The sequence below is a fragment of the Harpia harpyja genome, chromosome 1 (genome assembly GCF_026419915.1).
Source record: "Harpia harpyja isolate bHarHar1 chromosome 1, bHarHar1 primary haplotype, whole genome shotgun sequence".
Lineage (NCBI taxonomy): Eukaryota > Metazoa > Chordata > Aves > Accipitriformes > Accipitridae > Harpia > Harpia harpyja.
In genome coordinates, this window is record NC_068940.1 from 80,306,648 (window position 1) to 80,324,633 (window position 17,986).

Genomic DNA, 17,986 nt, shown 5'->3' on the forward strand with positions numbered 1-17,986 from the left:
AATTATAGAATGTAATTCTACCCTGAAAACTATTCTTAAGTACCACAAAAGACTGCGTATCTAGTGTCTAAACCAACTATCTCATTTGTTGATCCTAGAAGAAAAAAAATTGGTTTTCTTCATTAACGATTTTGCAGACTCAAACCAGAACAAGATTAAGGTTCTGTTTTTACTCAATCCCCTATAATAACAATTGGGTACAGGAAATATCTGAGGGGGACTGGTGATAAATTTAGCAAATATGTTGAACTTAATATAACCAAAATTGTATAATGATATTTTTATTCCTAATTCCTACTTTTATTCCTTTATTCCTAATTCCTATTATTTATTTCATTCAATAATTGTTTAAAGACAGAGAACCATAACATCTCAAATGAGGGCATCTGTAACGAGAAACTATAAAATTGTGAACAAAGAGGGATAAGATGCAACCTGAAGAATGACTGCAGAACTAAGAGAAAGCAGAAATAAGAAGGAAGCAGAAAAGGATTCTAAATCTTTATTAAAAATGCTAAGTCTTAATTTCACACCGTAAGTAAAATAATTATACTCTTACCTTTCCTTCTATCCCAACCAATTTTAGCACTTTTGAATCTGATAATTGAAGAGCTGTATCAGCATTTATGCCCCTTCAGTAGCAGGGTTCCTGTTCTTGCTGCCTCCCTGTGCCTCTCTGGAGGACCCTGAGCTTAGGGCACTGTCCTAACAGGTGAATTTTGGACAATGTTCCCCTCTGCAACATGAATATTGTGATAAGAATAACCTTGGAAGAAAGAGAGGTGTGGGTTCAGTAAGAAACAGTTTATCTAGTTCCTCTGTTTCTTTGAAGTACTATGCAAGCTATTCATAGCAAAGATCTCATACATTATAATAAGCAACATAAACAATATTCAGCATGTTGTGCTTCTGCCAGTGCCAGGAAATGTTACTAAGTAGGCCAGAATTTTTTTTTCTTTTTTCTGTAGCACGTATACTGAAAGATTAAAAAGTTCATGAAAATTACTATAGTAAGTAAACTGCAAGCCAGAAATGCAGGCAGTTGTAGACATCCAGCAGTGCATTCCACAGCCACAAATCAGAAGTGAAGGACAAGTCAATATATTGCAAAATAAATAGAGAAGTCTGATAAATGCTGATAATGGATTTGTTCTATAACTTCAGTTAGAACACTGAAGCACAAAGTAGTCACATTTATTTTGCTGCTACCTTCATTCCTGATGTAATACAAAACTCAGATAACTTTTCAATATAGCCAGAGAATATACTAAGAAATTAATTTTCTATAAAACTTTAATTGCATATTGAAATAAACAGTATTTAAATAATCCATTTAATTTAGCAGCTTCATTTTGTCAATGTAGTTAGTGACAACAAGATTTTAGTTTCTCTCTACTGCTCCAAGCAAAAAAACATCCGGAAGACTTTTTGGGAAGCTGATGTCCTGAATAGGAGGAGCTTAGACAAATGGGGTCTCTGCCTCCATGTCTCTACCTCTTGTTCCCAACCCCTGCTATTGTAGAAGCTCCAACACGGTAACCTGCTATGGCAGAAAAAAGATGACAGTTTCTCTGAGATGGTAGATGTTCACAGAGCAGAACCTCTGAAAAACAGGGATAATACCGCATTCTTTCATTATTCTACTATGTGTATGAAAACCCAAAGACTTGAATGGGAAAGGAAGCTGTCTACATAAGAAAAGAACTTCGACAATTAAACATAAAAGACTAGTAAGAAAATATTTAGCAAACATGGTTTCATAAAAAGAAGTCAATAAATTTTTCAGCAAATTTGAACAACTGGGAAAAGCTGCGTATATCAGAAGTTATTGTTTTGAGAAGAAAAGGAAATCTCTCTTTGAGTAATTGAGGTCGTCAGCAACATCCGTGAAATGTCCCCCCCAGAACGTTAATATCTGTGAGAGGAAAAAGACAGGGATAACAATTTCCATCTACAATAAGAGGAAAGGAAAAGGAAATGATCTTGGATTTGATTTTCACAAGAAAGCTACTTACATAGAGTGAACTGAAAAGAATTACTACTGTGAACCCAGGTGAAGCTTCCTCCAGCGATACCTGCAAACAACGTCCTCAGCCATGCTTTCAGAAGTTGTTAGGTGACTAAACCCCTGGATCTTCCTAACAGTCTCTCTCCTCAGTCTTGAAGATCATAAATGGATTCTCAGGCAGATGTGTGAATAAAAATTGCTGTACTAAGTGCTTTGTTCTGAGGTTTTTATTGTGCTGCTTAAAATCCAAGCATGCAGCAAGACTAGCAATGTGTCCTATTTACAAATTTAAAATACTCTAATGCCAAAAATGTGAATTAGGCGAGTATCTCCTAACACAACTTTCCACCTGCTCTCTCCATAAAGATTCAAGTCAGTAAGAGAAAGGAAGGATGGATATTTGACTTTAAGTTCCTCCATACACAGTCTGTAGCTGGAGCACTTGTCAACAGCACCTTCAGCAAACAGGTTACCGGGAGCCAGTTTGTAAAGCTTCAATCTACAAACAGTAACAAGACAGAGTTGTCCTCAGCACCTACTGCTTAGGCTTCTGAGATGCAGGAATAAAAGCATGATGACTCTCAAAGCAGTAAAGGACCAAATAATTAAATAAATAAACAAAAGGAAACAAATATTGGTCATCTCTTTCAATTAAGGTGGCCTCTTTCAGCCTCCCAATTCACTATGGAAGGAAGATAGCTGGACCATAATGAAAAGGAAGAAGGGTACTTTCTTGGCTTTTAAAATAGATTTGTTTTTATCAAGCAGGACTACTAATTGCATTACAACACTAGAAAAGTATTCTTAAAATTTGTAATACTGTGGAAGCAAAGAAAAGAAATTTGCAAACAAATAATTTCCATTTTATCTTGTATTTTTTAAAAGTGCTCTAGAACAAAATTTGACTGTGCTACGCAACGCACAGTCTTTCACAAGTCCGATACGACTGAGGAGTGGTGAAGTTTGGGGATTTCTTTAAGGCAGAAATTACAGCAGTAGCACATTGTGGTGAAAGGACCAAACCACACTAATGGAAAGTACAGAAAAACATATTTCTGTCTTATCCATATCAGCATTTTGGACTGAAATGAGGCAGTTTTCATGTCATATTTCCTTTCCATTAAAATGGACTGCCCACTGCTGTTTGTGGTGGGGTTTGTGTTGTTGTTTTTTTTCCCCAGAAAGTGGCAGTGAAACTAACCTAAAGACATTGTTATTTTCCTTACTTGGTGTTTAAAGTAATTATTAATAAGCTGCCCTACTCTACAGTCTTTCAGCCAGCATTTTACGCTAATCCATCTTGTTGTAAATATCACTGTACCATCAGGCTGTATTAGCACACAGTCTCACCAAGTGATGTATGATCTACATTGCATTTTAGATCAATTTTAATATTTGGAAAGCCCAGAAGGGTTGCTCCCAGAGGCAGGATGGCTGACCAATCAATTTGTTGACAGCAGCAAAGCGAACCAGCATTACTGGCTTTTAGTCCAACCGCATGTGTTTGGGCAAGAGATAGAGGATAATCAGTAGTTTTATCTGGGGATTAAGCTAGTCAGAAGATCCCAAAATTAGAGAAAAGCTAAAAAATGTGATGGCAACATCTGAGCACCCAATTTGAGCATCTCCTGCTACAAATAACCATCCAATGTAACTGAAAAAGCACACAATTAAGTCCAGCATATAGTGAGTCTCTCCCAAACTAAATAGGGAGGTATGCAAATTGTGCTTCTGGATACATGGGCCTTGGTCACTATTTGGAGTATATGTTCCTTTCCTAAAGCCTAGCTCTCAAAATGAAGAGGCTGCCAATCAGGCCAATTTTAGTATTTTATGAACTTTTTACATGTGGGTACGTACATTGCTATTTATAGGCACTAAATTATGAAAATATACCATGATTATGTGTTGTTCTTTCCCTACAGGAGGTGATTTTGTCTTCTGTTGCTCACACCTCACCAACTGTACAAACTGACCACAGCCCTAACTCCAGATTCCACGGGCAGGGCTGTAGAAGGGAGGGATGCTCCAATCAATTTGTTGTGTGTATGTGTATTTGCTGGCCAGACAGAATATTCAAGTCCCATTTTAAAAGATTGTAAGGCTTCCTCAGTTCTTGTTGTAATGAAATCTCAACTGAAGTTAAACAAAGGTATTTCATACCTGCAAAGTGCTATAGAAAAGTGCTTTGTAAGAGAGTGCTGCATTACTTTTTTTGAAAATGAACTGTTTTCTAAGTTCAGAGAGGAAGTTGGTGACAGCCACGTTAATTCATACCTCTCAATTCCCACTCTAGTTCCCTATATCTAAAAATATAAAGTTTCCCTTTAAGAAAAAGACAATGGACATAGCATTCTTGACATTACTATGATTACTAAGTATCTGAAATAACCCCAGCTGTGTATCACGTTACACAGATAACAAGTCTAACTACTCACTTTAGAACTGAGAAAAAGCCTACAAAGTGATAGTCTTACAAGACAGCCTCGGGTCTTACTGGTTGACCCTGGGTCAATAGATTCCACAAATCAGAGTTTATAAAATGTTATTTCTGAGGCCACTGCAACTAATCCTTTGTGACATGCAGAAGCAGACTTTCTTACTGATGATCATGTTGCTTAAATTTTACAGATGTATGTACATATACCTAATACATTTATATATAATATGTACATATACCCTCCCCTCCCCGCTAAGTTGCCCAACTGTTGAGGGCAGACAAGTCCCCTGGTCCATACATTCTGGAGATCTTCCTAGTATGAAAAGACTTCTTAAATATTTCAGTCAATTAGCAAACAGATAGCAATATGAACATTACAATATAATGAATCCTTATAAAGCAAATATGCTATTGCATAGTAATAGTTGTAATATGCAGTAGTTGATTTTTTTAGCTGACTGGGCTATTTACCTTCCTTCTCAGTAAGATCACAACCATATGTTGTGCCTTTGTTATCATGTGGCTGCTCTACTTCACATGCGCTTTCAATCTGTGGCTGCACATGGATCCCCCAAAGAACTGCAAGCTATTCAGTATACATGCAAAGGATGGAGGGAGCTAAGAAAGATGATGTCCATTGCAGCCACGAAGACTGAAAAGTAGTCATCCTTCTTTAAAGGTAATGTTAAAACTTCACTTCCTATAGCTTATGATCACACACAATAATTGAGTAAAACATAAGATCTTTTTTCTGACGGTACCAGCATTCAGAAAAAAGTACGTGCTTGATGACTTGCTGCAGACAGTCTTATTCCAGTCCCTTCTAAGAGTGGATAAATTCATTAAGTGATTATTGCTTACATACCCAATTAAGAAGAGAGAAAATATGGACCAACATGCTTTAAGGGCTTTATATGTGAAAAAGATCTTGGAGTTAATATGACATATGACAAGCAATTAATCTAACCAGGCCATGACTAGAATTCTAGCTTATGAGAGCTTAAAAAAAACCCCCAAACCAAACAAACAACCAAAAAAACCCACACAATCTAAGCAGCAACATTTTCTACCGACACCATAATTTGTCAAAATGGAGCAAACTAAACACAAACATTGGCCAATAATTTTGAAATATAAACCACCTTCTCTAAAGCATATGTAGGGAATTTAAAATGATGCAGTAAATCCAGCCCAGAACACCCTTCTCGAGATTTTAAATATGGGACCCTCTGAACCATAACTTAATTGTTGGGTGACTGAACAGAAACATGATCAGTAATAGCTCCTTTTCCAGTAACTTGTAAAAATAATCCAGACAGCCAAGCTTTAGTAAAAACTGGGCAATAATAGGTCTGGAAGAATAAATTAGTTTTAATTTTTTTTTTTTTTTTAAAAAGGAAAACAAGATAACATTAGCATTATTCATGCCCTGGGATTATATCTGGCAATCTGCTCAAAAGGATATCTTAAAAGTCTATCAACTTCAGCAATACTTGCTAATTTTTCTAGAAGAGTAAAATGAAAGTTAAATTTATCTTTTCCCCTACTCTGTGCACTCACAACTCCCATTATCTCTTCCTTGGTATTTTATATCTCATAGTATTTCTGTCTTTCCAATTGACTAATATGACCCCTAACCAGATGCCTAGGAAACTGTTATTTACATCTATTCAGAATCCTTACATAGCAGATTTACAAAGCATCAATTTAATGAGGATATTATCTGCCAATTCAGATATGAAAATATTTTTTCTAATTTATTTATATACTTGCCCAAAATGGTGCACACCAGTATCTATATGCAGAAAACCACAGATAACTTTAAATTTACTTCAGGAAACACAGGCTTTCTATCTGCTACGTTCTCAGTTTTTACTAGCAAATTATGAAAAGAAAGGGCACAAGAACCATAACAGAACTATTGCAATTCATAAAGAAAACTATGTCCTACGACGATAAGTATCACAGCAAGGTATATAATTAAGAGTGGCTATAACAACAACATATAAATTAGGTAATTATGGATTAAGCAATCCCTTGGGGGATTCTCTCTTGCCCTAGAAAATGTATAACAAGCTCCTTAGATAGAAGGCAATAATAGCTATTAAGTATTTGAGGGAAATATAGGACTATAAAGAAAAACAAAAGAAAAAAAAGAACACAGCAAGAGAAAAATCTTAATTTACAATCTAAAGACAGCTCTCATTTTTGGTAGTTTATTTTAATACCCTTTACTGGTACAGTTTTCACCCATTAAATCTGCTGACATCTGTTGGCTAAAGAGCGCCTGTCAGATTATCAAGAAGCGCAATATCAAATAAACACGAGCTGTTTCTTAGGGCGACAGTAGGGAGATACAAAACACTGCAGCTATTACCAGAAATGTAATTTTTGTTGTTGTTGTTTCTTACATCAATTTAATAATCCCAGGTGTCCTGCATGTCGGACATACAATAATCTTCATAAATCCTAATTCACAGTCATACCATCTGTCAAAAATATTTTTTATGTCTCCTAATAGATATGCTACATAATTGCTCTCACAGTAGGACAAAAATACATGGTTGCACTAATCTGCTTTACAAATGGAATAGCTCATTATGAAAAATAACCCCACCACATTACTAGGGTTTCTAGCACTCTTCATATATCAAAACTAACCTTTCCATTCTGTTATTTTCTATAACCTTAAATTCCCAGAAAGCAGATAAAGATTGAATTATCTGGAAATTGTACTTTAATAATGGAAAACTCACAAGCATGAAAAAATAAAACCGTAATATCTCTTTCTATTACAATGGTGTTGCAGTTAAAATTAGAAGCTTTGTATTACACAAAGAGACTAATTTAAGTTCTCGGCCCTGCAGAGTGCTAAGCATTTTGGCCCCAATCCAGAAAAGCACTTAAATGTGCGTATGACTTTTAGTTCATGAGCCTGAAGCAACTTCAGCAGGATTGTACGTGTTTGATTAGGCCCAGAGCACTCATTACCCTGCATCTCCCGAGGACTGACTCAGCATCGGGAGATGACCCTCCCAAACTTCCATCCATACTTGCGGAGATGGAGGGGATACTCCACACGCGACTGTTCAAAGCAGGAGCTTCTGTTCCCACTCTCTACAGCAGATGAAATGTTTGGACTGAAGTTGGCCTTTGAGAACACTCTTCCTCCAACAAGTTTCTAAATATCTGCAGTTCCTCTAACATGCATGCAATACCACAACCTCTTAAAATTTAACACAGACTGCAGGTATGGCAGTTGTTACAAGAGGCTGTGTTACATGTTGCTAGCTGCAGCAAGATGATATTGGTGTAAGCTTTTATTCGTGCATTAGTTTAAATAATTTATGCAAGATTATACAAAAATATGTACTTGAGAATTCAGTAATTGTACAGCAAACAAATCCAATAGTACCTAAGTAAATGGGAAATTCCAAAGATGACGACAGTTACCAAAAAATACTCCAGAAGATACTTTCTTCAAAAACTCACTCAACCTCATTTTCCTTTTGAATAAGGAAGTGACCCATGAACAAAGTATTACTTCATTCTTCTTTAAATCACATTTCTAGAAGCACTTTGATGTTCCACAAAGTCTACATCTAATAGGTTGTAAAATAGTTTATGTTTAAAAATAAAAGCAAGTTTCCAGCAATTAAAAGATGCAGTTGAAGAACAAAACACTCTTCTGTTCAACTCTGCATGACAAATATCTGATACTACTTTGCAGTCGAACAAATGTTGTTTAACATACTGAACTATGTTTATGAAGTATCCTTGTTTTAATGCTAACAAGTTTATTGTTTCAATTAACGTCCTATGTCTCAATGACATATTGATTATGTAATACAACGCTTTTCCAGTTTCACTAAATCAGTAGAGTTCTCCCACAAATTTATAAAAATATACTCACCACTGCAAATAGGAATATTGCTTTCCTAATGGCCAGAATTATCCATTTCTTTTCCATGATCCTCAGTTACTCTATTTAGTTTGAAAAATTGAGAATTCCTTCAAGTAAACGTGAAGTCCAAATATCAAAATCTAGACTGGAATTAATAACTTAGATACTACCAAATGCTGTATCTTAATTTAACTGATGCTGTCGCAAGCCAGTTCATGCAAGTATTTTTGTGACATGTAAGTCTTTAATAGAAAGGTTAAAATAAATCTTTTTTTTAATCTTCACTGTAATATCTGCTATTTTATTTTGAAAACTTTGCTTCTTTCCTCTAACTCATAAACACTTAAAATCTACACAAGTTCCTATTTTACTGAAATTCCACAGAATTGAACAAACCACTGATGCTACAATAACCGGCAGTTCACAATACCTAGCAAGAACATCACATTAAGGGAAACTATGTCTGTGCAGTAGGTAACCACAACATCAGTGCATTATACTGCCTCAAAATTGCAGGACTTCAGCTGCAAAACACCCTGGCTCAGATGCACATGGATCCAGAAGTCAGACTAAAATTTTGCAATTAATTATAACTAATTCATACTTCCACATTATCAGAAGATAAACCACTCATTACTTACGATGAATTAAAAATTTCTGTATCAGACAGTTTTTAATTTGAAATTAAAAAAAGTACACTACAGATCACACACACATGTTGACCACTCTTAAAGATGCAACGTTATCACACACACCTCTGATATACCAAGGGACTTAGCAATGATAAATATTAAAATGGCATTGAGGGGGGAGAGAGAGAGAGAGAGAGAGAGAGACAGTTAGTTCCAAAGCTAGATATGAGAAAGAGAGAGAGAAAATATAGGTTAAGCAAAAAAAAAAAAAAAAGCCACCACAAAAGCACAAAAAGTCCAAGCAAAATGTCTCACAGTTATCTTGCAAATATCTAAAACTATATGACAATGGAAAACAGGCTCATACTCATTGCAAAAACATTTTCAGAGAAGGCAAAGAAGAAAATATGTGTACATCATATGAAGAAATATTCTGAAAAGCCTTCTTTGGTATACATGGATTAAATATTAAATAAACCAGATGAATAAAAACAAGTCCAGATTTACAGCCACGCAGTACTGAAACAGAACTGAAACCATAAAGACAGTCTATTATACTCACACATTTACAACATGTTACTTACAATGGTAGCTGTGGAAATAAGTGACTTATGTAAATGTTTGACGTTTTCCATCACTACTCACCACACTAATGCTTCTATGCAATTCATTAACATTCTAGCTACAGTTTCATGGTTGCACATCTCAAGTATAAAAATAAGATACTCAGCAATGCCATACCGCCCTGCCTTCTTACTCTTTCAAATCAGTATCGCTGGCCTTGATAACATTGCCATCTAATTACTAACAGTGCTTCTTTTATGATAGATGACAAGGAAGGCTGAGTAGGCACTCAGTCTATGGAAGATGTGCATATGTAGAAAGCTTCTCCTGCAGGACATTCATGCTTCTTAAATAAACTGCTATGGAAGTTTCATCATGTGTGCAAGGAAATAGTCTCCTACCTGTGGAGGTTGGTTGGTCTCTGGAAACGAAGTTTTATCCTTTGACTCTCTACTTTGATCATCAATTGTGTCACCTAGCAAAGTAAAAAAATACCTATTAAATCACTGAAATGCTTCATATTTTATATAGAATAAGTCTTGAGTCTTCTGAAAATCAAATTATACAATGCCCTGGGAAAGGGGGAACTCTGTTGTCACATTTCTGTTTTACAATTTTGAACACGGGAAAAGAGAAAAACATTGAGAAGTGGTCTGCAAAACCCAGGAATAAATCTGTGTCAATTAGTTAAAGGGAAAAATTCAGAGGAAAAAAAAAAAGAAAAGAAAGAAAAAAAGTAGCGCCCCTATTTTTGCACACTTTAGGAACATTAAGTTCTAATATTGGCAAAGCGTCAAACAAAGGAGACATAGCAGTACGAGTATCTGGTGCGAAGGCGATACCAGGTGCACACTCTGTCACATCCCAGTCCCACGTCAGGCTAGGAGGACATGTGCACTGTTACTCTATCCTCATTTGTAACCTCATTTCCATACAGAGGATATCTGTGCATGAATGCTGAAAGAGATGCAGCATACTGAGAGAAATCGCCTGGGTTTGACTGTACTGGGACAATGACTACTTGGCAGGCTGGGCACTAACCTCCTCCCATTGCATAGACGTGGCTACCTCTGCCCAGGATTTTACTGAGGAGATGTGATTCGGTTTATCCCAAAAGCTGCAGCTGGTACCAATCTAAGATGGGCAGATCACAGCAACAGAGACAACAGTATTTAAATTTATTTTAAAGACAGAAGGTAAATTATTAGTTTTATTGAAAAGGTAGAGGCAGTAAAACAAAAACCCAAGCATCTGTTTCTCAGATATTGTAAACAAACATCCACCTAGCCTATCTTCTCCATTCTTTGTTGGTGGGAGGGTGTACAAGAAGTTGTAAAGATTTCGTGGAATATCTCCTTCTGCTGTTAGTGCTACTCATTAAATAGTTTGTAGAGGAGATAACAGAAAGATGAAAGACTTCGTCATCTTTCTGATAAAAAAAACCAAAAACAAACCATAATTCTGGTTTTATTTTTATTTGAACTGATACTGCTTTCTGTAATGGAGTATTTTGAAAGTGTATCCTTAAAGAGTTCTGCAGCAACAATTCTAAATGAAAGGGTTCAAGTTACTGTAGTTTAACTCCTTTGCTAAGCCTGCGTTTTTGGCTGTCCTGTTCCATTTTCTCCAGAGGTTTAGTCAGAGCTGGTGCACGCAGCAGAAGCCATTGGGAACAGCAGCCAGTTTCTGCCCATGCCCAGTTAGCCTGGAAGTCAAATCACACCCAGGTCCACACATGCTTGCTCCATGCTGTCACCAGACCCCAAGGACTGACTGGTCAGGTCCTCTGGGTACAATGCAATATTTAGTAAAGTATCTTATGAAAACAAGCAGTAATATTTAGTCATCGGGCATGCTTTTTAATACCCAAGTATTATTCCTAACAGTGTATTTTGAGAGTCATCAATAAATTATCTTTGTTACACGTCATTAATGCCTATTAATTCCATTAATGTCTACACTTTTCAAGAACTTTTCTGGAGTTGAAAATTGCTTCTCAGTGAACTAGTAATTCTCTGCATAAAATACATCAAAACTCTTGTATTCACACCATCTATTAAAAAAAAAAAAAAAAAAGCAGGGGGGAGACCAAAGGAGATGAGGAGTCAGTTAATCTTCAGTTCCACTCCACAATACTGTGAAAAACAAAATTTGTAAATGTCTGTAAGGTAATGAGGTAAGTAACAGCCATGAAAATAAATTATGCAAACCATTAGTTCACATTCATAATGAAGTAGAGAGGCCTGCAAAGAAAAATTATTAGAGGTCTTATAACTGCGCTCTGCAATGAAAGATTGCAAAAACTTGGGGAGGCGTGAAAATGGTTAACAGGTATATGAAGAGGACAGCAAGACATATATTTTGTATGTTTGCTGTGGATGAGAGTGCAAACAAGTTTAAATTGTACCACATTTAGGCTAGATCAGTTTCTCCAGAAGTAAGGCTAATTAAGCACTTGAAACAACCTAAGAAAATGGTGGTCTCTCTAAACAGTGGTCCATCTCCAAAAGATTTCAGAGGTAGGTTGAAGAAACATCTGTCATGAATGGTTTCAATCCTGCCAAGACAAGGAAGGTGAATGACCTTTTGTGTTCTCTTCTAGTCCTACATTCCGTGAAGGATGCAGGAAGAGAGACTCCACAGGATAACCCTCCCTAAAATCAGGATTTGTCAACAGAACTCATGCTGGCTGCATGGAGACTTGTGAAGATGCAAGTAGACTGCAGCAAGCTGGACAAAGACTCATCAAGTGTATAAGGGAAGAGCCGTGTAGCCAGTCAGTAGGAAAGGGACAGCTAATTGAAGTCAGTGAGATGACTCATATTGGGTAAAGTTGGGTGTATGCATAAACATACTGAAAAAGAGTTACACTGGAGACTTAAGAAACACAGGAACCAACTTTTTACTCCTTGTCTTTACATACCGTTCCTGAGAAAGCACTCGGAAGTTTTTATATGCAAAAAACAAAAGACCAAATTCGTGTGTGTTAATACTGTCCAGAATATACTTTCTTCCTGTGATTAGTTTTCCTTAAAATGAAAAGAAATCTTTGAAATCAGGACCAAACGGTCAAAAATGTATAAATATTCACTGGAAAGGAAGAATAAGAACAGCTCATTTGGAGAAAAATGAAAATTTTTGACTTAGAACTTTGCCATCCATCTCCCAGAGGTCATAAGTTCTTAAGGAGGCCAAAATGTAGCAAAATCTATGGTGTTTCACAACGTAAGTTGCCTTTGTAAACTGACCTTTAATGCAGAGCTCTTATTTGCTAAAAAAACAAAACCCCAAAACCCATCAACAACAAAACAACCAACTCCCCCCCCCCCCCCCAAACATCTTGCCAAATTTTCAGGCATACGGTCCTGCAAGGATAAGCCATGAATCTTTGTACGGACTTATTATTTGAGTTAATGGAGTTAAAACAGTTATAGGCAGCTGCATACCAAGCTGTCCCAAGACTTCCACTAGGATAGAAGAGTTTTCCAGAGAAATCTGTATTTTTGGTGTACTTCTTTCATCAGTTCCTATCTCAAATATCCAAACAGATTAGTCATCCTTCTAACCAGCCCAAATAATGAATTAACTCTCACATACCTCCTGTGCTTGTTTCAGTTCCCAACCTTATCAAGCTTGCCATAACTGACCCATCTTGTTTAGCCACTCCCAAATTTTTTTTGTTCAGCTTGCCTTGGTTTTCCATTGATCTGAATTCTAATCTCTTCCCTTAACTGGAAGTCACAGTTTCTCTTTCCTCTTCAGGCTCAGCATTTCAAATGCTTCCCTCTGATCTGGCTTTTCCTCTTCTCCACTGCAGCCCTGCAATCTCCTCTTCCCGTCTACCTACATGTTAGGAAGGTGGATGAAGGTAAACACTGAATGGACAAACATCCCATGGGAGCACAGACCTTTGGGAGCAGGAACTAATGTGGGTTCTTTTGAGCACTTCACACATTCCGGTTGATAGTTTTTGACTGGGGAAAAAACCCAAACCACCAAACCACCCCTCCCCCCCAAACACTCTGAAAAAAACCCCAAACCCAAACAATTCCCCTTACGCAATCCTGATGTAAATAGGTATGTAATTACAATTTTGCCAAACTAAGCAACTGAAATCTGGCTCTGAAAAAATCACAAACACATGACCTTAGTAGGAAGGGCTACCAAATACCCACCATCACTTCCCAAAAAAGTTCTTCATGAGAACTGAACTGCAAATATGTTCATAGATAAGGCCAGAGGGACCACCATAATCATCTAGCCTAACCTCCTGTATAAGTAAGATTTCTTGAATTAATTTGCTTGAACTAGAGCAAGTTTAAAGCTGTATTTTAATTAAGAGATAACAGACAAAATGATTCATTTTACAAAACAATTAGATTCTGGCTCGTATATCCCTTGCTTTAAAAACATTATGCAAAGTTTTAGTCATAAAACTCCTATTAAAAAAAAAATTATAAGTCATAGATCTAAAAATGTCATATACTATTTAGAGACTATAAGAATTAGAAATGAAGGGTGCTCCATGCAGTGTAATATGGTTTAAACATCAGCAGCATAATCTGTAATATGCAGGACATTACTGGGAAAATTTATGAGGAAAAAAATAATCATGCTTATTGCTGTAAAATATTCCCTTACTTATCAATGGAAAAATATTTTCAAGTTTGAAAAGAGAGCAGTAGACATATTTATCCTACTGTCTAGAGAAGCCCATATTTCAAATCCTCAGCCTTAGGAGGCTGTTTTTAAGTTATATTAAGCCTCTTCCAGGCCCAAATAAATGGCATTGCACTCAAAGGTCAGACCTACATTTCTCCTTTCACTGAGCTGGTGCTGGATTTACACCGATTCTCCGAGTTCCACCGCTATCTTCTTTTTCCAAGAACTGCAGCCAGGTGTTGCACAGGAAAGAAATACTCAGTCCAGTCTTCAGTATACACTATGTATGTTCCCCCTCTGACCTCAGAATTTTTGGTTTCTTCAGATATCTGCATTCATCTGCCTAACCAGACCTTAGTGAACTCTCCTATAGAAAGGATCAGCCACAAGTTTGGCTTCTACTCAACAAGGAAGTGGCGTTTCTATTTATACTCTTTCCTCTTCCAGCATTTTGTTATCCTCAAGCTGTGTAGTCTCTTGATCAACAGACAGCATTTAAAAGTCTATCCCACCCTCAGTTTAAAAAATTAAAACCAACTGCAAATATATTTTCGAGTCTTCTGTAACTTAGATTGCCATTTGTCCCGGCCTGTGCAAGAATCCTGTGAGACAGTGAAGCACATGCAACACAACAAGCAGTAACTAGCTACCAAATACATGGATTTTCAAATGTCACCTACAGCTTCAAAAGGAAGACTGCTATTTTCCATTATACGTTAGCTGGTTGCTTAACTCTTTGTTGCCTGTAATTATCTTCTTTATCCTGCATAGAAATGGCAAGAACAAAGAGTTTTCTGGCTTCTACTTGGAAGCAAAAAGACAAAAAGTTTTAAGAGAGGATTAGTAGGATCTGAAAACAGGAGAGGCTGACTCCGTGGAAGCATAAAGGTTTTATTGCAGTTTTTTGCCCCTCTCTCTTACTCATAAATCTTCCTCTCTCTCCCTGAGATAAGAAAAAAAGAAAGACAGGCCAGACACACCAATTTTAAGTCATCCTGCTCCAGAATAAACTAACAGAACTTCAGGCTTCAGTCCATTGATAGCAGCACCATTTTCAGACTAGGGAGGTATTTAAGAAGTACTGTAATTCCCATTCCCATCTGAACGTCTGAGTCTCAGGAGTCCCTACTTCCATGTAAAGGGATTTGATACTATCACTTTTCTGAGTCCTGCTCTTCTCTCAGCCTTATTTAAATAGCCTCCACCTCCTTCAGCAGCGATGAAATGCATGTCTGCTCAGTCTCTCCCCAGCCCTGCTTGTTTCTCCAGCACCCACTGCCAGGGTCTCACAGCTTCCATTTACTTCCAGCACCGCTGCAAGCTTATTAGGAAAACATTCTTTTCCTTTCTTTGTGCATACAGCAGATGGGCAATCAGCAATGCATGTCCAGCGGCTGCTGTTCTCCTCACTGCCATTTCCATCCTCAAGCCTCATCTCAGTTGCCCTTGTTCCTTTCAAGAAGGATCCATAGCTACATGAGTACCAAAGAGGAGTGCTGAGCTGCCAATCCAGAATATCAGCCAAGTATGTTTACCAGCCAATTGCTATCCAATGAGTGAGCTGGGGACTGCAGTGGGGTGGTACCAGGGAACACTGATGGCAGTACCCAGAACACAAAATTGTGCTGTTTTTATGGGATCAAGACAATTAACAGAAGACAGAGGGAAGAACTTTAGAAATCTTTGCTAATGAGCACAGAATCACAAAACAGTTTGGGTTGGAAAGGATCTTTAAAGATCATCTCGTCCACCCCCCCTGAATGGATTGTACACAATTATAGCAAAATATTATACTCTATAAGCAATTTGACAGTTCCCATTGGTGATTAACAGACTACTTAATGATCCAACTGAATCAAATAAGGCACTGGTCAGTTGCTGTCCTCTTCAATGGGAGAGATGGGACATTGATGGATAGGTGGTTCTTCTCTTTTCTTAAAAGTGGGACTACCATTCTGTCTAGCATTAGTGCTATAAAACCTACACATTAATCCTCATTAGCTTCCATGTGCACATGGCCAAGATACAATAGCCTTATAAGAATCTGTAGAGTTGGCAAAACAATGAAGTCATCCTAGTTTCAGGTCACCTCATCCTGGTTTCATATTAAAGCTTTTCATATCAACAGCAGTTTCATTTCAACAAGCTAATAATACCCGCTAAAAATCCAATATATCAGCAAAAAGATTTTCCACAGCTGCAACTTTCAGCAAAACAAGAGTTTAAGAGTTTATGCTGTATAAGGGTGAATGAGAAGGAAGTCTGTGTAAGCCCATGCTAAGGCAGAGGTCTGTGTTAGCCTAAGCAGGCACATGGTAAGTCTTTGGCAGCCTTATATTGAGTTTCAACAGTGTTTTTATAGCTGGGTATTAAGGGGTCCAACAAATAAATCTTTGATCGGGAGTAGAACTTACCAGTGCCTTCTCTATCATGACGAACCATGAGAAAAATCTATATAAACCCTGCAGAGTGAGAACCCTGAAAGACTGATTTCTTCAAACTTGTAAAAAGGAGGGGGGAAACTCTAACAAGGTAAACATTATCCTGAATGTTTTTGCATTTATAGACATGAAGCAACAAGGTTCAGTCCTTTCCCAGTTAAGAGGAATAGCAAATCCAACTACAGCACATGCCACTGGAGTAGCACTCCAAATTGCCACCGAGTTTCATTTTGGTATCCCACCCTTCTGCAGGTGATCTTAATGTACAGTCTCCATTTTCCTAAACAATTCTGTCAGGGTCTTCTCAACCTGCATCCCACTATCAAGATCAGAGCAAAACTACAGATTAAAAACTCCCCTACAGCAACTTTTTTTTTTTTCCCCAAACAAAAACTTTTAGGAAGACAGCAATAGAAAAACAGTATGAGAGGATTAGAGGTTCCTGTAGGATTCAGTATCTCAGATCTACATCCTTTTAAGTTTGCAAAAAGCTTTTTATTTCTGTCCTTTTTTGTCTTTCCAACTTCTTAGAAGTTTGACTTCTTTCAAAGCTTTCCTGGATCCTAAAACAAAGGACCCTTAGAGTTTAAATCTAACTCCATCTCCAACCAGTTCACTGAGGCTAAATCATTCCAACTCCCCCAACCCCCATTTATATGGTTTTCTTTTAAGAGGTGTCCAACTTTCAGAAAGCTGATGAATCAAAAGCCAAAGTTTCCTAGCAAAATTTTGGTTGGAAGGAATCCCTGGAGATTACACTAGTCCAACCTCCAGTTCAGCCGAGGGCTAACTTCAAAGTGAAACTATGTTCCTCAGGTGCTTGTCCAGCTGAATTTTGAGTGTCCAAAGACGGAGATTCCACAGCCTCTCTCGTCTCTCAGTTGTATCTATCCCTCGACTATTTGTTACATCCAGGTCCACAGTCACATTCAAAGCAAGCTGTAGAATTCATTCATCCGTGAGCCGGGATCCCCATGATGAAATGTTATTTTACTTTGGTTTTAACTGATGATACTTTCACGTCAAGCATAAAGAAATGCTGATAATCAATCTCATTCTGATTTACGGGTGTGAGGCATCCATGCAAGTACTTTCTTCTCCATTATATGTGCATACCAGCTTTTCTCAGTTGCCCACAAAAACACTGAACCCCCTCACCACAGCCTATCTTTGAGTAGATCTCACTTTTCCATCTTGCTATTTGGAAATCCCATTCTCGAGTTCATTACCCCAGATGCTGCCGCACCTTTCTTATCTAGTTTTGCTATCGGAATGAGCAGGTGATATGACTTATCAGCTACTCAATACATCCTTAATACTGAAGTGACCAACATA

General features: G+C 37.4%; 1 protein-coding gene across 6 annotated transcripts in view; it reads right to left on the reverse strand.

The window, feature by feature from the left end:
- UMAD1 (UBAP1-MVB12-associated (UMA) domain containing 1) overlaps positions 1-17,986 on the reverse strand; it is an 84,813-nt gene that overhangs the window by 9,769 nt on the left and 57,058 nt on the right. For 5 of the 6 annotated variants that reach the window (XM_052801475.1, XM_052801494.1, XM_052801504.1 and 2 more), the window contains one exon: positions 9,950-10,023. In XM_052801475.1, coding sequence (XP_052657435.1) covers positions 9,950-10,023 — 74 coding nt within the window. Of the gene's footprint in view, positions 1-9,949; positions 10,024-10,589; positions 10,637-17,986 lie in introns of those variants that run through there. The other variant, XM_052801511.1, reaches the window with a different exon arrangement.